Source organism: Cervus canadensis, chromosome 17 (genome assembly GCF_019320065.1).
Source record: "Cervus canadensis isolate Bull #8, Minnesota chromosome 17, ASM1932006v1, whole genome shotgun sequence".
Taxonomy (NCBI): Eukaryota; Metazoa; Chordata; class Mammalia; order Artiodactyla; family Cervidae; genus Cervus; species Cervus canadensis.
The window spans coordinates 9513076-9533232 of record NC_057402.1 but is presented as its reverse complement, the minus strand read 5'-3'; the positions used below and the strand labels follow the sequence as shown (position 1 = coordinate 9533232).

General features: G+C 46.2%; 1 protein-coding gene, 1 long non-coding RNA gene and 1 other non-coding gene across 3 annotated transcripts; 1 reads left to right on the top strand and 2 right to left on the bottom strand.

Moving 5' to 3' along the window:
• Positions 1-1617: 1617 nt before the first annotated feature.
• LOC122455305 lies at positions 1618-4052 on the bottom strand. Its single transcript, XR_006273635.1, has 2 exons — positions 3629-4052; positions 1618-2389 (listed from the first exon to the last, which is right to left on the bottom strand). It is a non-coding gene; the product is annotated as an uncharacterized LOC122455305 (long non-coding RNA).
• LOC122419903 lies at positions 2690-2964 on the bottom strand. The gene has a single exon (XR_006263110.1).
• An 83-nt stretch (positions 4053-4135) lies between the features above and the next one.
• Positions 4136-14005, top strand: GLRX5 (glutaredoxin 5). The gene is made up of 2 exons (XM_043490323.1): positions 4136-4505; positions 13348-14005. The coding sequence occupies exons 1-2, from the start codon at positions 4208-4210 to the stop codon at positions 13524-13526; spliced, it is 477 nt and encodes a 158-aa protein (XP_043346258.1). The 5' UTR covers positions 4136-4207; the 3' UTR covers positions 13527-14005.
• Positions 14006-20157: the final 6152 nt, after the last annotated feature.

Here is a 20157-nt window from a genome sequence, read left to right as displayed (position 1 = left end):
CATGAGTTTGGGTAAACTCTGGGAATCAGTGATGGACAGGGAGGCCTGGCGTGCAGCAGTCCATGAGGTCGCAAAGAGTCAGACACAACTGAGCAACTGAACTTCAAATGTCACAAATATATTTTTCACCAATCAAGGAAGGGGAAAGATGTGAGGGGCGGGAAATTCCAGGGACAATCCCAATAAGTTCACACGAGATGCTCAGGACTGGAAGCCAGACCCCACACTCTACATCCCAAATCCCAGAACAGAATCAGGTTCTGCTGTGACACCCAGGCTTTCATAAAAGCTTCTTCAAGGATCCATTTTCACTTGAATCTCCCCCAGTTTGCTTTAGACTGAACTAACTCAATTTACAGCATTTTTCTTCATTTTACCCAGATGGAGAACAGGACCTCTGAGGCAGAGAAGGGGGTGCCTGAACAAAGCCTCCTTTCCTGTCTCTAAGCTGAACCCACATGATGTGAGAAACTGCAATTAGCAAAACTGAGGCCACGCCCATGGCCAGAGAAGTATTTATAAACCCAGCTGTCTTGTCAGATAGAGAGGTAGTAAAGGTTGCAAAGGCATTTCTATCTTTGCCTTACCAGTGAGCAAAACTCCTCCTGGGAGGCTGGGCACTGCCACACATTTTCTTACACATTATTTTTAGGGAATCAAGTTAATTTCAGGGTTGCAGAGATGCTCTAAAATGACTCAAGAGCTAAGGTCATCATGGAGAAAGGTCTTGGGTTCTGGCTCAGGTCTACAGAAATCTGGGTCTCGAATGCTATTCTAGCTCAGGAATGTCTGGGGGCCCCAGCCATCCTGCAACACAAGTAGCCACTTTTCTCTTAAAATGACACAGAATGCTCTGGCCAGCTCTGACCTACCGGATGTTTCTGGGTCATGTGTCCTATACAAAATAACCACACCCTGTCAGAAGGCGGCATGAACCTCAGGACTGAAGTTAGGGTATGAAAAACACTCACATGCCAAGTGTTCAAATAGTTTCATCTTTAGGCTGGATAATCCTGACTTTTTGTTTAGGGCTGATATATAGGAAGAAACGATGTCAGATTTGTTAAGGTTTTAACTATGAGTTCAACCTGTGCATTTGCTTTCAGAGTGAGTAGAAAGGAGAAATTTTACTAAATATAGTAAAGCCTTATCTATAAATAAACATGGGGAAGAAAAACATTTTTAGGATGCCTAATATGCATGTTTACATATTAGGATTATTTAGTTTGGGGCCAAATTACACTTTTGACCCAAATCCCAGGATTCTAAGTTCCCTGTACTTCCCACCCCCACCTCCCTGTTAATGTCCACAAGGGAGAGATCACAAACTGATAAAGAGGGTGACGTCCCTGTTCAGAACCCCAAACGCACTTGCATACAAATGTAGACTCCTTACAACTGTTTCAAAAGTGTATTTTTGTCATAGGTTCACTATAGAGTCTCCAGTGAGAAAGTTGGTAATTCAGATGCCAAGTTATATACAAGAGGCTGGTGCTTTGGAGGAAATATTCTGAATACTATTTTCTTTGATTCTTTAAATCACTGATGTTTGGTGCCAACACCTGATGAGTGGTTTTAAGTCAAAGACAGAAAGGAATAGATTCAACACATACAACATTTTATATTTTAGGTTACTTTATTAAAAAACTTAAATTTAGGTGTATTGTTTGTTTCTTTGGTGTAGATACATGATCTCTTTCCCTTCATCATCCTATCAAAGCCATCCCACTTTGCTCTTTGAAAGAACCCCCGCTTGCTTTTCCATATCCTTGCCTTTCACAGTCTCACCATACTTGACTATAACCAGGAACTCTACCGTAAGTTTGGAAAACATAGAGTTCATATTCTTCCTGCTCAAGGATTATTCTTAAGTCTTTAATGACAGCTATATTCTCAATTTAATACAATGTCTGTCAATTGTACTGGCAAAGCCAATATTACACACCAGGTAAACAACAGGCTACTCCCCATGACCCAGTTTTACATTTCGGATTCTCATAACCGGTTTGCAAATTCTTCTCCCTATTCCAGTGAACACAAGAAGAGAATCAGGCAGCTTAGAGTAGGCAATGAACAATTTAGGTTTTCTGGAACAAACTCAATATTTATTAAAAAAAAAAACAAAAAACAAACACAAAACTTACTGTAAGTATTGGGTTGGCCAAAAAATTCGTGCGGGTTTTCCCAGCTTACAGGAAAACCAAATGAACTTTCTGGCCAACCCAATATGAGTAAAAGTTAGGTGACCATGCAAATGATACAGTCCCTAATGTTACGTGCCACAGATGCTGGACTTCTGGAACAACAGTTAAACTTCCACATCACATCACTTCCTGTATTATTTCTGTTCATGATGTCTGTTCCTCTGATTTACCTGGAATCAATGACTCTGGGGGAGAAAAAAGGATTCTTTAAGAAGCTGATCAATAGTGGGTCCCACATTAGTAAAGTACTAAACATCAATAACATCAAAGGGGGATTAAATAAATACGTCACTGGGGAGCATTTCTCAGCAAAGTCTTGAGTTTAATTTTCAGCTTACGGGGCTCAAGTTTCACGCTCAATGATTATTTGAGAGCTCATATACCAATTTTCAGATTTTTTAACCTTGAATGCAGAACAAGGTCACCTCCAGACACAACTTTTAAAATACTTAGGGTTAAAAAAAAAAAAAAAAGAAAGAAAGGTAATTTGTAGCAGTACTTAAGTGTCCAACAGAAACCACTTCATCTGTTAAACAATATCTGACTGCCAAAGTTTCTCTTCCTGTCGGTTGATAGACAATGACATGGCACAGCCATCATCGCCGTGGCAACAGCACTGGGAACTATCAGAGGAAAATTGCACATGGCCCTGCCGGCCCTTGAGCAGTCATGCCTCAGCTTCCTCTGGAGAATGCTTTCTCTGCAAGTCTGGGATGCTCCAGGGTACCATCAACCCAGTGCGACACCAAGACTACAGATCACGTGGCGATTTCACGGAGCCCCGCTCTTCGGGGATCACTCTTGTCACCAAGGAGAGCACCCGTTTTACGTACTGAAGATGCAGCGGTGAATGAAGTCGAGGGTCTGGGAGAGAAGGCAACAAACAAGCTAATGATGCACGACAAGGTGTGATATGCACAATGAAGAATGGAGAAAGCGGTGGGCCTCGGGAGGCTTCCTTTCCCTCCCCTGTACCCCCACATTGCTTTGTGCCCGCCTCTCATTTGTCAACCTTTGGGCACAGGTCTCAGTGGACGTCTCGCCCCGGCGCCGTGCCTTGCACGCAGCAGCTGCTCGGAAAACATTTCTCGAACGAACCAATTCCTTTCTTAAGTTTCCCATTCAACACATCTTTCCTGGGGCCCAGGCCCAGAGGCTTAAGTAGACTGGAGAAGTCAGCGAAGCCCCAACCATACAGACAAGAGCGCCTCGTAAACTTTAAAAATTAAAAGCTATTTTAGTGAAATAATCGAGGTGCAGAGGCGAGAAAGGGTCTGGGTTTCCCACGTGGGCAGCGGGACAGACGGAGGGCCGGGACTCAGGCCCCGCGCGCCCCGACCTCGTAACCCCGGCCGGGCCTGGCCGCCAGAGGCCCGCGCGGTCCCCGCTCCCGCCGCGGCCTCACAGAAGCTCCGACAGCTCACCTAAGCGGACAACGCAGGACCGAGGCCAACTCCAACTCCAACTCCTCCAACACCGCGAGCTCACCACCCAGGTACCTGCCCACCGCGCTGCCGTGGCAACGCCGCTGCCGCCGTCTGCACCGGAACCGGAACCCTCATCTGGACGTGACCCCTTCCCGGCGTTCCGCGGAGCTGCGAAAACCCCGCCCAGCGCCTGCCCGAGTCCTCCCGCAGTATCCCAGTAGGCCCGTCTACCCTTCGGAGGGAAGTCGTCTTTCCGATTTCGCCTCTCCTTACCGCGAGAACGTCGTGACCCTGATGGACATTCACTTCCTCCAATCAATTGAAGAAGCGGTTGCCGACGGCCAATGGTAAGGGAGTGGGTGGTGGCTCAGACGTAAGGACAGCCTTCAACCTGTCGGGTCAGGACAGCAATCTGATTGGTAGAATCAAGTAATTGCGGGCCAGCGCTCTCCAATCATGGAGAGCTATTCGGAGCCGGTCCAATGAGGGCCTCCGGGGGGCGGGCCGAGCCCCGGGAAGGCTCCGGCTGGCTAGCCCAGGTCGCCGGCGGTCGAGGGCTGCGCCCAGCGTGCCGGGATGAGCGGGTCCCTGGGCCGGGCGGCGGCGGCGGCGGCGACAGCTCTGCTCCGCTGGGGGCGCAGCGCAGGCGGCGGCCTCCGGGGCCCGGGCGTGCGGGCTGCAGGCTCGGGCGGCAGCGGCTCATCGGAGCACCTGGACGCGTTGGTGAAGAAGGACAAGGTGGTGGTCTTCCTCAAGGGGACGCCGGAGCAGCCCCAGTGCGGCTTCAGCAACGCCGTGGTGCAGATCCTGCGGCTGCACGGCGTCCGCGACTACGCGGCCTACAACGTGCTGGACGACCCCCAGCTCCGGCAAGGTCAGGGCCGGCTGCGGGCGGGGCTGGGGGGCGACCTCCCTTGGCCGCTCTGCGGGGCCGAGGGTCTGTCGGGCAGGTCCGTCCGGGGGCTCGAGGGGAGGGGGCTAGGGCATGGGTTTCCACACCGCATTAGAGCATCTAGGGTGGGGGCACGATCGAGTTGGAACTGGGTTTTGAAGATCTGGGGCTCTGGGCCAGTCTGTGCAGCGGGGTTAAGCACTAGCGGTTCTCCGATCCTCACTCTGAGCTGCAATAGGCGTTTCGGGGCGAGTTCTCTTCGGCTGAGTCCAAGGAACATGGTCAGCAGCCCGACTCCCAGCTCTGCAGGAGTGGGTAAGCGGGGCAAAGGGATACAGGAAGAGGCCCTAAGAAGTAGGCACTTGGGGACAATTTGAGGGAGTGGCTTGTCCCGTGGATAAGGGGCAGGTGCTGTTTATGGTGTGAGAAGGGCCGAGGTTGCCCTTTTCTGAGGCTTGGGGGTTCAGAGATTGGCCTGTCCTGCCTCAAGGCTGGGGGTGGTCAGGGACAGTCCTCTGCCGTTGCTTACAAGAAGGGACTTGACTCAGCTTTTGGAGTCTACTTAGCTGACGTCTGCTGCTGTGGGAGAAAAAGACATGAAAATTTATGTTCAGATACTCAAGGATGGGGGAGTTTTGTGGGGGATAGGGTATCTTAGAGAGGTTTGTGGGGAGAGGGATGAGGAATGACCCCAGAGGCCTAGCTAACTCAAGCCGGCAGCTCCAGGAGTCAGTCAGGTTCTGGGGCAGACTCTGCAGAGTCTGTGACTTGTCACTGGCTCAGGAGGGAGGGAGGAGGGCCTTGACAGTTAATTAGCACCTTTGCTGTTGAGTCTCCCGCTGTGAACCTTACCTGTGTTCTTCTGTTTCACCTGAGTTGAGTAGGACTGGAGAAGGGAATGGCAACCCATTCCAGTATTCTTGCCTGGAACACTGGGCCTGCCCTTTGGCTGGGGTGGATGGGGTTGGCAGAGAAATGGGGGGACTGTCCGTGTACCCGCTGAAGGGTGGCGTTCCAGTTAGACTTTCAGTGACTGAGCTCTCCCTGAGTCTTCCTGAGGTTGTTTAGTGACAGTGTCCTAGAGAGAGTTTTAAGGCACCAAGTTCTATGGTAGTCTCCATGCAGAATTCTGTATTTTGCTGTTCTGCATTTGAAGTTGTCCGTCATAGTCATTCCAACATGGACAAGACAGGTGGGTGTCAGGGAAAGGCTTCAGGTTAGAATCCTTTGGCCAGTCCATTCTGCAGCCTGAAGCAAGTCACAAAACTGCATTTTCCTTTTCAATAATATGAGGATAATGAAACCACATGTGCCAAAGTTTTTGTGAGGAACAAAGAGAAAGGAAAACTTTTAGAAAGTGCCCATCATCTCACCTGGCACAGGGAAGGCACCCACTAAAAGGTAGCTGTTTTATTATTAGCACTCTATGACTTTAAAAGTATTTTTCCCCATATTATCTAATCCCTATAGAACTCTTGGTTTTGGTGGGTGGAAATGAGGAGTGAAGGCAGGTTAGCATTACCAGGAGGTATGGGATCGCAAAGAGTCAGACACAACTGAGTGACTAAAAATTTTAAAAAAGTAATATTACCATGTATTATGCCCACGATCCTTTTGCCTTCCTGATCCACTGGAATGCTGCCAAGTGGCTGGCCTTTTTCACATACAGGGTGAGCTACAGTCTTCATCCAGCAGCAGGGTGTCTCTGCTTATAAGATAAGATAGGAGTAACTGCAGTCTCTCAGCTGGGACCTTGCCTCGCCCCATGGCCCTCAGTAAAACGTTGTGTTGTTGATATCTTGCTTAGCATAAAGTTTTGAGAGCCTCCGGTTTGTGACTTCCAGTTCTCCTGTTTAATATACCCAGCGGATGGTATGATTGAATCCCTTTGCCTGTATACCTGAAACATTATGCATCATTTATACTTCAATTAAAAAAAATGTTTTTAAATATAACCAGAGGTTGGCCCTCCTGCAGTCTGGCCAGTGAACTGAAAGTAAGAGCAGGAGTGAGAATGTGTTTGCTAAGAGCGCTTCTGTGTCTGACTTTCAGTCTTCTGTTCTTAAGTGTTCAAACAGTAGCAACGGGAATTTAACCCCTAAATTTCTTGACTGTTGACCTTCATCAGACCATTACTTTAGTTAGTGAATGTGTTACATGTATATTGAACATAATACATGTCTTTCATTGCCTAGAAAAATAAGCGTTAGTGTAAGTCTTAACCTCCAGATTTAGGGCAGGGCATTGTGAGCAGGTTTTCACAGTGGGGATTAGTTTAGCCTGGGTGAGGCTTTGAAACTTGAAGACTCCATCTTTTTGCTTGCCACAGCTTTGAGTTTACCGCGAGAGACTGACAGGCTATCTGATGCTTGCTTTTGCCAACCAAGGTCATGCCTATGTGCCTTTCCCAGACCCAAGCTCACTTCCAGTAGCAGGAGAGTTCAGTTCAGTTCAGTTGCTCAGTCATGTCTGACTCTTTGCGACCCCACAGACTGCAGCACGCCAGGCTTCCCTGTCCATCACCAACTCCCGGAGCTTATGCAAACTCATATCCTTTGAGCCGGTGATGCCATCCAACCATCTCATCCTCTGTCATCCCCTTCTCCTCCTGCCTTCAGTCTTTCCCTAGAGGGCAGACAGAATGAAAACCACAACAGGAGAGGGACTCCTGCAAAACCGGCCTTTCCTGCTTTCTTATGCCAGAGGAGGCTGAGCTTTATAAAGAGCCTGAGCTGGAGGAAGACCCTCAGACACTGTCTCCTAGTTCTGGGCGCTGGGTCCATGGAGTGTGGTGCCCAGAGGTGTCAGACTGAGACCTGAGACCCAGGGAACCAGGGTGACTGTGAGGCAGCTTTGCACTTTGTCCTTCCTCATGATTTTTTTTTTTCCTTTTTTAAAACCTGGAGCACATATCGAAGACAACCACAGTGGGATCCAAAGAGATAGGGTCCCAGTGGGTAGATGTCACCATATCCCACTCCTGGTCTTAACAAAGACTAATCTTTACTTTCAGTTGCAAAAGAAACATGTGCTCATGGGAGAAACTTGGAAAACAATGATGAAAACCTAAAGCAAATGAAAATCCCCTGTAATTCTGGTAGAAACCATAAACCATTATTATTAACATTGGGATCTAGCTTCTAACAGTTGTTTTTTTTTTTTTTTGTAGTAGAGTTGAGATCACACATGTCTCTGTGTAGCGTTTTGCCCTCCTGAGAGTGGGGAACGTGTCCTTTGTGACTCCTGAAGCACTGTGTGTTTTGCTTATACAAAGCGAGCTTTCAGTGAGTGTCTCAGTGAAAACTGCTTCCTTTCTTTATCATTTTATCATAAACTCTATTCCATCCTTGTAAATACATTACAGACACTGGAATTTCTGCCTCCTCAGATCACTCTTGTATTCCTCGCATCCATCGAGAGCAGTGTCTGTTGAATGAATAACCATCATCCTTTGTCAAATGGTTCTTAAGCATTTGAAAATACGCTCAGCCTTGCCAGTGTCAAGGACTTTAAGGCCGTAGTAAAGCTATGATGTTAGCAAGAAGTCAGATCAGGAGTGTGCTTACGTGTCTATGGAGGGCGGGTTGTATGCTGCAGGCAGGGAGATAACGTGTGCCCACCCTCTGGAGGAGAAACTCTCGGTACCCGGGCAGGTTGAAGGTGAACCGACCTGAAGACCCATTTGTTTCACTCCCGGGTATTTAGTCTACAGCAGGGATCGACAGGCTTCGTTTGTGAAGAGCCAGCAAGTAAATACTTGGCTCTGGGGGCCTGGGGTCTCTGCTGGCACCTGTTCAGCTCTGCTGTTAACGGTGTACAGCGGTCAGGGACGACGCCTAGACCGACGAGAGAGGCGGAGTTCCAATAAAACTTTATTTATAAAAACAAGGACTTGGAGCGGGTTTGGCCCGAAGGCTGTGGTTTGCCACCCCTTGGGCCGGAGAGACCGTCCCCTGCCTGCGAACTGGGAGACTCCTGTAAAGATGTGCAACTCCTTTGTAGTAATGAAAAGTGGGCAAGAACGGATCTTGGTCTCTTAGCAGCAGACTGAAGAAAGCAACTGTGTGATGTGATGGGAAACTAAGCTATGGCGAAAAAATTAACTAGATCTAGATGTATTTAATCTGACTGAATCTCAGAAAAGGCAATGTTTAGACAAAACGGTGGCTCAGTGGTAAAGAATCCACCTGCCATTTCAGGAGATTCGGGTTCAGTCCCTGGATTGGGACGATCCCCGGGAGAAGGAAATGGCAACCTCCTCCAGTATTCTTGCCTGGGAAATCTGATGGACAGAGGAGCCTGGCAGGCTATGGTCCATGGGGTCAAAAAAGAGCCAGACTTGAATTAGTGACTAAACAACAACCAGTTGTGGAAAGGTAATTGTGACTTAATGCCATGTGTGTATATAAATGTTTAAGATGTGAAGCAGTTCCATGGATTGAAGATCTGTGTGTCATGCAGGTGGGGCTCACAGGTGGGCAGGAATAACCGATGCCAGGACCCAGCCAGAGGCCACCTCTGGTGGTCAAGAACCTGGCCTTTGGACTCCCAGGCACCTGGGCACAAATTCTGGCTCCACCATATGCTAGCTCTTTGACATTGGTTAAGTTATTTAACCTAAGAGCCCTTATTTCTTCATTTGTAAAATAAAGATAGTTATATATACCTATCTCATATGAAATGAGATTATACATACCTAGTTATACATACATACATATGTATGTATATTGTATACATACATACAACATATGTATGTTGTATACATAATACATACATACATACAACATACATAGTTATACATACCTAATCTCATATGAAATGAGATTAGATGTGTGAAAAATGAAAGCGTATGGAACTCAGGAACCCGTAGCTCAGTAAATGGTATTTTATTTACTGCATGGCATACTTCATGGGTGTTCTCCCAGCATTCTTTCCTTCTGCTTTCCCCACTGCATATATTATCAGAAGAGCATCACCGTGAGTGGGGCAGAGGATACTGACGTGGAGAGAGAAGCCACAGTGCGCCTGGCACTGTGGGAGCTTAATTCATTTCACCAGTTTTAACTTATTTAATCTTCATAATAAATCTGTGAGGCAGAGTTATTCCCATTTTACAGAAAAGGAAACTGAGACTAAAATGCGATTTACCTGAGGCTGTATTTATAAGCCAGCCAGCCAGGCTGACCCCTGAACCAAAGCCTCGTTCCCTCCTGTGCCTGTTTAGTCGCTCAGTTGTGCCAGACTCTTTGTGACCCCGTGGACTGTAGCCCACAGACTCCTGTGTCCGTGGAATTTTCCAGGCAAGAATGCTGGAGCGGGTTGCCAGTTCCTCCTCCAGGTTCCTCCTTGGCACTGTGATTTACTTTTCCTCTCTTGAAGCTCTGCTATTTTCTATGCTTTTAGCTCACATTATCTCAAGCAGTCCTAACATACTCTTAAGTTAGGGAATATGGAGAACTAGGTGACTCCAGTGGAGGTGACGTAACCTCACCAAGGAGTAGAGTCCCCTAAATGTTGGAATTAACCTGCATCAGACTCTGAAGCTCGTGTCCTGAAACTCTACCGGGAAAAAAGAAAACTGTAATCACGGTGCTCTTATGGTTGATTGTCCGAAGCAGGAATGACGTCCAGTGTTCTGAAATGTCAAGAATTTTAGAAGCACCTTTTGAAAGTTCTGGAAGGGAATTTTCTAGAACATTTTATTCCCTCTGACTTGATACTTTGGAATATTAAAATTTTTGGTGGAGCAGTGGGTGTATATAGAACTGATTTTGTGAGACTCCTAAGTCCCAGTCCTGGTTTTACCTGTTATATAACTTTGCATTCAGCATTTTCTGTCACAAACAGAATCACATTTTATCATCTATAAAATATGGTTATCATTAAGATCCATTCTTGGCTATGATTTTCTGATTTTTCAAGAATTGCTCTCTGATTCTGAGTTATTCCAAGCGATAGATGCAAGAACTACACAAATATTGACACTTACATTGTAGTCGCTGAAAATGTAAAGGGTGAGAAAAATTGGCCATATTTAATTGATTGTGACTTGGTAGAATTTTAGTTTGCAGTTTATGATTCATAGTCTTTTGTTTTCGGGTTTCTCACTTCACTCTCTAGGAAGCAATTGGGTATTTCCTTTAATATTTAAACTTGTATTCAGACTTTTTAACACATGGAAAATGGCATAGTTTTTAGGAAAGATGCCAGAGCTTTGCTTTGACATCAGCCACCCACAACACTTGACAGTCTAAAAATGAAGGAAGCAGGCGAGTTTGACTGTGATAAACTCTCGGCAGTGTGGGCAGCTTGGGCACCGTCACAGTGCCACCCTGGGCTCCGAGGGGGGTTCTTCTGAGTTCTTGAGGTGTAAGTGATCGGGGCGCTCACGGGCCATGGGGTTTGCAAGGCATCAGTCTCCCTTGCACGTGACTGTGTTGGATGTTCAGAGTGGTCTGAAAGCCCACTTGTTTTGGCAGTGTTGGTGGTAAGAATGGATTCCCTTCCTTCCTTGTAGTTGGGATGCATGGTCTGCAGCAACATAATATTCAGTGAATGGGACAAGCCTGATGCTTTGGTTGAGCCTGGTACAACCATGGTCGAGCATAAATCAACTGATGAAAGCAAATCATTCTTTTATTCAACAAAGGTTTTATTTTAAAACATCATACTTTTTAGGATCAAACGTGGTTTTGGGTGGCCTTCAGATGGCAAATTTTTTCACCTTTGGAATGTTTCAAAAACTGTAGGCACTGGGATTTCCTTGACGGCCCAGTGATTTAAGACTACACTCCTAATGCAGGGGGCCTGGGTTCAATTCCTGGTCAGGAAAAACTGAGATCCCACGTGCTGCAAGGCACGGCAAAAAAAAAAAAAAAAAAATTACAGGCACTCATCAAAAGAATCAGTAGATATTTATTGCCATGGAAAGCTTAATGCATGTATTATTAATTGGATAAAAAACCCATAGTGTTGTGCAGATAAATGGTTTGTGTACATAAATGTAAAAGATGTTTAAGAAAGTTTAGAAGAGGCAAAAATTTCATACTAAATGTTTCTTAATCCCCCTCATCATAAAGTAAAAAAGATGACTTATTGGAAACATAAGTAAATTCTGATAGTCTCTTCGTGTTTGAGGATAGAGTTAAAAAAAAAAATCCAAAACATGCAGCTTACATGCCAAGTAATTATTTATGTAATACCAAACATCAGAGTGATGAAAAACCTGAATTCATCAGAGTATTCCAGTATAAAGACATTCTGATGGTTCATGGAATTTGCCCTTTATTGATAATCTCCAAACCTCCAGCTGACTTTTTTTTTTTTTTTTAAATAGAAACCCAGAGCGACTTAGAAGCAAACTTTTCAGAGCCTATAATATTGTAACCATTTCTTCATCCTTGAAGTCTGTCTGCAGAAGAAAGATAAAACTCTCCACCGGTGGCCTTCTAGGGCTGTCCTGGCGAGCAAAGTTGCTGTTTTTTTTTTTAGGAGGCAGTGACTTACAAGAGAAAAACATGGGTATCTTGGGATTGTTATTTGTAAAATAACTCATATTAGCCATTTTATTTGGTCAAACACATCTGATAATAAATGATGGGGCATCAAGCAGAAGGTTTTGTATTATTTGTTTACATAAAAACCACCACTTGACCGATTTCTAAAATTTGCATAATATAATCTTTGGCTTGAAGAATCTGTTGACTTTTCTGTTTCATTTATTTGTATGTTTAAAAAAGTACACTTCAATCTCAGGCTCTGAGTCAAAAAGAAAGTAAAAGATGAGGAATTCAGAAAAGGGTTGTTTATTTTTTTAATGTTTTAAGATGAAACCACATTTCTTTCATAACCATCACCCTCGTGGCCCAGCTCTGAACAGAATCATCAGGTGGGTGCCCTGTCCCAGGAGGTGCGTCATCTTGGAGTATCCTTGGAACCACTGTCTTTGCCTCTTAGTGCGGGGAGTGGGTCTCCCTCAGCCTGTGGCTCTGTGCCTGGCCCAGGACATGGGCCTTCGTGAGCCCTGGGCCCTTCCTTTATTTTCCTCAGTCCCTATGAGTTCTGAGCGGAACCGGCTCAGCTGTCCCATCGAGGGGCTGAATAGGGCCAGGGCCATAGTCTGCAGACACAGGAGAGGGACTTTTGCTTGGGTAAAAGAATCATTAAAGATAAAAACCAGTGACTCAGTGTCTTACTTCACCAGCCAAGACAGGCGTGGGGAACATTAGGTGGGGGCCCGGTGAGTCACTGATGGGCCCATGTTCAGTTGTCCACGTGGAATCAAAGTTGTGGCAGTTCTTTCTCTCTCTTTTTATTTTGCTGAAAACATGGCTGGCACAGCATGGGCAATATCACCTTGTGTATCCTGTGTAACTAATCAAGTTCTCCGCCATGATCCAGGGTCAGTTGTGAGTCAGGTCGTTTATGAGCGTTTTCCTTACCTGATTCTCATAAAAACTTTGTGGGGTGAAGGTAGAAACAGAGGACGGAGGCCTCTCAGTTTATAATTGGAAGAGTCCAGGTTTTTTTGTTGTTGTTGTTTTTTATTTATTTGGCTGCGCTGAGTCTTAGTTGCAGCGTGTGGCAACCCTTGAACCCTGGCCCTCTGCCTTGGGAGCTCAGAGTCTTAGCCAGCGGACCATCAGGGAAGTCCCAAAGAGTCAAGGTTTAAACAGCGGTTCCTTGGACTCTAAAGCTTATGCTGTCCCCAGGGATGGTGAGCAAGGGAGGGACACGGGGTGTTCTGCTCAGAGCAGGGAGACGTGTCGTCATGCAGGTTCGTCTTTGCTCATTCCAATGACCCTTCAATGCTCTTTCCCTGTAGGCATTAAAGACTACTCCAACTGGCCCACCATCCCGCAAGTGTACCTTAACGGCGAGTTCGTGGGGGGCTGTGACATTCTCCTGCAGATGCACCAGAACGGGGACCTGGTGGAAGAACTGAAAAAGCTGGGGATCCGCTCTGCCCTCTTAGATGAAACGAAAGACCAGGACTCGAAGTGAGGGAAGGTGGCCCCGGGCGAGGAGCCGCTGGTGTCGAGTCTCACCGCCAGAGAAGCCTTACCCGTTCGGGTTCCCGCTGTTCAGACGACCGCTCGCACTGGTTCCTCCAGTTTGTAAGCAGCCAAGTGATTTTAGCGTGTCTGCTGTTTGGGCAAGGAAGATCCTGTCGTGAACATAATCGTAACCACTGTACCGTCATAATCAATGTCGCATTACGAGATTGTTGTAAACAAAATTCCTTCTTGTGTTGTTCTTTGCTCTTTGCCTGATTCAGGAGTAAACCTGGGAGCTTTTGAATCATTGTTATTCTTCATGGGTCCTGCACAAATATGTCAGTCAGTCTGCAAAGGTAATATAACCCCCCCCCACGCCCCCCAGTTTTTCATAACTTGTTCTGTTAAGAAAAATGATCGACAAGGAAGAAAATAAGATAACCGGGTTTTTTGGGTTTTTTTAAAAAAATAAACTGCCAACCCAGGGATACTGCATGTGAGTGGTTATTCTGAACAGCAGTAAGTCTGTGCGTTCATCTGTTCCTGCTGCTGTAACAAAATGCTGTAGACTGAATGGCTTATAAACAATGGATGTAGATTTCTCACAGTTGTGGGAGGCAGAAGTCCTCCCACAGACAAGAGCAAGTCTGCAGCAGATAACGCTGTGTGGTGAGGGCCCACTCCCGCTTCACAGACAGCTGTGTTCCCACTTTCAGACCCCCTTTTGTAAGTGCACTAATCCCATTTATGAGGGGTCCACCCTCATGACCTGATCACCTCCCAAAGGCCCCACCTCCTAACACCATCCCTTTGGGAGTTAGGTTATATGTCAGCATAGGAATTTTGAGGGTTCACGGACATTCAGTCTAGAAGGACTTTTAGTAACTCTGACCTTTTAACTTTAGGAATTAAGAGTGATTCTCATACTCTTCTATTAAAATTTCCATGAAAATTGCCATCAAGCTGTGCTCTAATTTCTTGAGGGGAAGTAAGTGTTGTGAATGCTGAGAGGCGTTGATGATCCAGTTGGAGTCCTGGGTGGACTGGACTGGCAAGAAGTGAGGGGGAGAGATGAGGGGGCGCCCGGCTTGCCCGTCTCCAAAGACCTGTGCTTGGCCAGCTTTGGGAGCGGCTGTTAACTCCCTCCAAACCAGGAGATCTTGTGAACCTTTTATTCCTTAAAAATGGCGCCTTTATAAAAATGGACATAATTGGAATCATAGTTGAGATCTTCCAGTGCATGGTATCTTTTAACAAGACTGTGTTTCTTCTCCACCTGGGCTGGAAGTGGAGCTGGAGGTAAACTTTACAGTGACTCATGGGAAGAAAGCCCACGCTTACACCTTGGGGTCCCCAGAAGCCTTCATTCATCTGCAAGGGCTTAAACAAAGCATCCATTCAGAAGTGCACAGTGGCAGAGGTAGGAAGAAGCTGCTTTTTTTCTTTTTTTTTTGAAAAAAGCAAAAGTAATAGGATGGCTTATTCCCCCAGAGCCATTCGGGAGGCTTGTTCTGTGTTGATCACTGAGTCTACATGAATGTCTCTTGGAAAAGCTCTGAAAATGGATGGACTTAGTGGGGGAAAGATTGACCTGCTCGGTGGTCCTGCAGGTCTCAGTTCCTGGCTCCATCCTTCCCAACCCGCCAAGAGGCTGTGGGATTCCCAGGAGAAAGGAAAGATGAATTGTAGCCCCCCCGCAGGTCGTTGGGGGCTGTCCTGTTAGACCAGAGGACTGGCCTTGGTAAATTACAGAACTCAGGGCTTCAGGGAAAAGAAAAGCAGATTATTGTCACCAAAGGTTTCATGTTACACATGTTGTATACTCTGCATCCCATCAATACCTTTTGTGTCTGCTCTATGCTGAGAGCTTACACAGACCCTTAGAGGAGATTGGAGCTGATTTTGTTGGAAGCATGTTGTTTTACAAATGAAAATGAGGGCACTGGAAGGAAGCCCTGTGCCGCTGCCATGCCGTGGCCAAGCCAAGCCTGTGACCTTGTCCTTTGGAAAGAATACCATTAACAAATCACCCTTTTACTGTTCCTGGATGAGAACCAGGCTGTGGGGCACACACGTGAGTGTGCAAAACTGACCCTTGCCTTCTCATCTGGTGCTTTTCCATAATTTTGCTCCTTTTGGCTTTTTCCTTAAACCTGCCTTTATCCCCTTAGGGTTCATCTAAACAATGAAATGATGAGAAACATTTGCAGGGAAACATCAATGTAGGAAACCTCCCTGGAATATCAGCACTGGGAGAGAGCCACCAAGTAAATTATTTGACTCAGAGGCTTATGAATCACAGTGAGATCATATCAGTCACCAGAGAGCTTAAATGTTTAAGGAGTCACTGAGCTCTACAAGGAATGGAAATGTTCTTTCCAGCAGTTCATTAATACTTTCTTTCTCTATGCTTGACACATCTTTCCCAAGTGGCAAATGGAAGATGGTATCTGATGTCAGTCTGGATAATTTTAATGATCTGCATAATTAGAATTTGCCGTGATAATTAGAACAGTGACACCAGAATCCCTTGTACAAACAGCAATGTCACACATCATCTGTTTTAACTATGCAAAGTCTGCTTCACAGTTTTCCACTGCAGGACATCGGCTGTTATCATTTGATTTGATTTATTGGATTTTTGTCACAACTTCAAAGTACTGTGTTCCTAGACTGTTGGAAATAGAGGAGGTTCTTCTAGAAGATTAAACATTTGTATGAGTTGAGGTTTGGGAGATATTTTAGAACAGAAGGTAAGTTTTAAGACATCTAGGATTTCTTGTTATTGGCCCTATTGAATTGGGTAGAATATGGGTCCTCACACTTTCCTGTAATTATTAAAATCCCACCAGCTAGCTTGAGAAGAAATTCTTATAAATTTGTTAAAGAGAAAAATTGTATCTTGAGAGGTTGGGGCCCTTGGTATTTGTGGCGGGAGAGATTGCCCCAAGGGTTCAGAGGATCGACCTTTGTGTTAGCAAAGTTAAGCTGGAGTAAATTTAAACCAGAGGCAAGGAAGCTTCCAGGTTTGTTTCTGAGAGTCACTGGCAGACAAAAATAGGTATTGGTGGATGGTCACAGAAACAGAAGCTGATTTGATAGCTATGAAAAAAAAACTAGATTTCATAATCCACTTAAGAATGTGTGGAATCCAAAATTCCTTTCTTGTCATCCATAAGAACTCAATGATAGCTATATATTTTGGCGGGGCCAGGGGTGTGTGTAGCTGTGCCATACGTAGATCCCCCATCAGGCGTTGAACTTGCCCCCTGCAGTGTAAGTGCAGAGTCTAAACCACTGGACCACCAGGGAAGTCTCACACTACAGCTAACTTGAGGGAGGGGGAAGGAACAGTGAAAAAGGAAAGAGCTGGTTTCAAGCCACCCACAGTGGGGGCGAGGTGGACTTGGGCATCTCATCCTGCCCTGTTTCCTGAGAGCAGCAGCATGCAGGTGGTAAAGCTGCGTGCACCATCCGGTTGAGCTGGGAGCAGATCTGGTCCGAGTCTAAGGGCTTCCCTGGTAGCTCAGCTGGTAAAGAATCCATCTGCAATGCAGGAGACCCTGGTTTCATCTCTGGGTGGGGAAGATCCCCTGGAGAAGGGAACGGCAAAGCACTTCAGTATTTTTGGGCTTCCCTGGTAGCTCAACTGGTAAAGAAATCTGCCTGCAATGTGGGAGATCTGGGTTCGATCCCTGGATTGGGAAGATCCCCTGGAGGAGGGCATGGCAACCCACTCCAGTGTTCTTCCCTGGAGAATCCCATGGACAGAGGAGCCTGGCGGACTGCAGTCCACGGGGTCGCAAAGAGTCAGACACGACTGAGTAACTAAGAAGTGCACCTTGCTTCAAAGATCTTTCCCGGACTGCAGCCAGACCAGGCTTCCACACACACCTCCCTGGCCTTCTCATGCTCTCCCAGACTGCCAACCCTGATGGCCTTTCCTCACCCCCTCCCTGTTTTACCCCTACAACCCCTTCTTTTCCATCACACCAGGCTGTGATCTCCCTTTTGCTTGTCTTCACTCAAGGATCCCATGTAAGTAGCATATGTCATGCTCAGAAAAATATGTAAAAAATAAGCAAATAATTGTTTCTCTGTTCTTTCCAGATGAGTGACAAAAGAAGCATTAGGTTCTGGACTTCCCTGGGGGTCCAAGGTTGAGAATCTGCCTGCCAGCGCAAGGGACACAGGTCTGATCCCTGGTCTGGCAAGATTCTACCTGCCGCAGGGCACTTAAGCCCACAAGCCACAACTACTGAGCCCATGCTCCCTGGAGCCTGTGCGTGTGTTAATGTGTGAGTGTTATTCACTCAGTCCTCCGACTCTTTGCGACCCCATGGACTGTAGCCTGCCAGCCTCCTCTGTCCATGGGATTCTCCAGGCAAGAATACTGGAGTGGGTTGCCATGCCCTCCTCCAGGGGATCTTCCCAGTCCAGGGATCGAACCCAGGTCTCCTTCATTGCAAGCAGATTCTTTACCATCTGAGCTACCAGAGGAGCCCATACTCTGCAACAAAAGAAGCCACAGAAATGAAAGGCCTGCTCACAGCAACTAGAGAAGAGTCCCGGCTCACCGCAACTAGAGAAAGCCCTCGCTCAGCAACGAAGACCCAGCAGAGCCAAAAGTGATAATAAATAAATCAGTTTTTTAAATAAAGATTTAAGAAGTATTAGGTTCATGCAGTTCACCAGGGTGGCAGTACAGGGCAGTGCAGAAGAGCTTGGGTTTGGATCAAACTTCCTGGATTCCCATTCCAGTTCTTCCCAGATTTATGATGGGCCTCAGACACATTATTAACCCACCCACGCCTTCTCTACGGAACAGGACAGTGGTGAATGTCACCTACGTCAGGCTTGTTATGAGATGGGAGAATCCAAATCAAAAGCCTAACCCATAATAAGCTCTCCAGATAGCTTAACCTCCGTGGTTGCTTTGGACTAGTTCTGGACTTGGTTGCGGTATATTATTCACCATCATTGTTAGGTTTAATAAGGGAGTCGAGGTAAGTCCATATCTATTGACAGGCCATTGTTTGGTTGTCCCCAGAGCATGCAGACTCATCTTTAAAGGTCAATGCCAAAATTTAATACTCTCAGTGGAGTGTATCCATTATTTAGCTGCTCTTGGGGCTGGGGTAGGGGAGTCCAGAGACAGAAAGAATTCTCTGTAAATTACTTTCCTAATACTATAGTTGGACTAACTGCCACTGAGTTTTAATTTTTTTTTTTAATAGTACTTCTTTTCTTTCAGTGGAAACTATTTACTGAACCGATAGGTTAGAATAGGCTTCATCATGTGAAGGTCTACTTGAAAGAACATAGTTTAACCTTGAGTTAATTCTAATTTATCAGTAATTTATCCCTCTTCCAGGGGAATCCAGGCTAAGTCCTGTATTATGTGATGGGAGCTCCTCCTGCTCTGGACCCCAGGTCTGGGGCTGAGCCTTTAGCCAGGGATCAGATAATCTCCACCTCCTGCCTTGAGCCAGGGAAGGGTTAACATATTTGGAATTTGAAGGAGAACTTCAGCAGCTGCTTTTACACATAAAGCTGTAACCCTGGGGACCTAGGGCACATTTCCCATTATCCTGGCTTTCTGATCTTTGAGTTTTTATCTACAATTTCTTAGTAACATCTTAGAATGATTCTTGGGCGAGCAGAGCACAATTACAGAGGTGGCAGCAAAGGATGCTATCAATTCTACCTGTCCAAGTCACTGCAGTTTTAGTGGAGCAGAAGATTGGCGTGGTAGGTTAAATAAAAGGGCCCCAAAGAGGTTCACATCCTGACTTCCAAAACTTGTGAGATTGTTCCCTGGGACTTTGCCGCTGTGATTAAGTTAATGGGAAATTAGCCTGGATTATCTGGGTGGGCCCAGTGTCATCACAAGTGTTTTGAAGATGGGAGAAGTCGCCATGAGCCCAGGGACACAGGTGTCCTTAGACACTGAAAAAGGCAAGGACACAGATTCTCCCCTGGAGCCTCCAGAAGGAATATAGGCCTTGGTTTGTTTGTTTGTTTGTTTTTCCCAAACTTCAAACTTTTTATTTTGTATTGGGGTATAGCCGATTAACAATGTTGTAGTCTAGGTGAACAGTGAAAGGACTCAGCCATACATATACATATATCCATTCTCCCCCGAAACCCCTCCCATCCAGCAGGCTTGCACGCTAAGTCCCTTCAGTCATGTCCAACTCTTTGTGACCCTATGGGTGGACTGTAGCACTCCAGGCTCCTCTGTCCATGGAATCCTCCAGGCAAGAATACTGCAGTGGGTTGCCATTCCCTCCTCCAGGGGATCTTCCCGATCCAGGATCAAATCTGTGTTTATGTCCCCTGCACTTGCAGGCAGGTTCTTTACCCCTTGTGCCACCTGGAAAGCCCTCCTCCCTTCCAGGCTGCCACATAAATATAGGTCTTGATTTTAGCTCAGTGAAATTGATTTCAGATTTCTGGTCTCCAGAACTATAAGAAGAAAAATGCATGCTGTCTTAAGCCATCAAGTTGGGATTGTTTGTTACAGAAGCGACAGGCAACTACCACAAGAGGTTCTTGGATTCTCATGGTGGGTGCCACTTTGTATGAGCTGACAGGGATCAGGGCACAAACGTTTATTGAGCTCCGCCTCCCCCGTG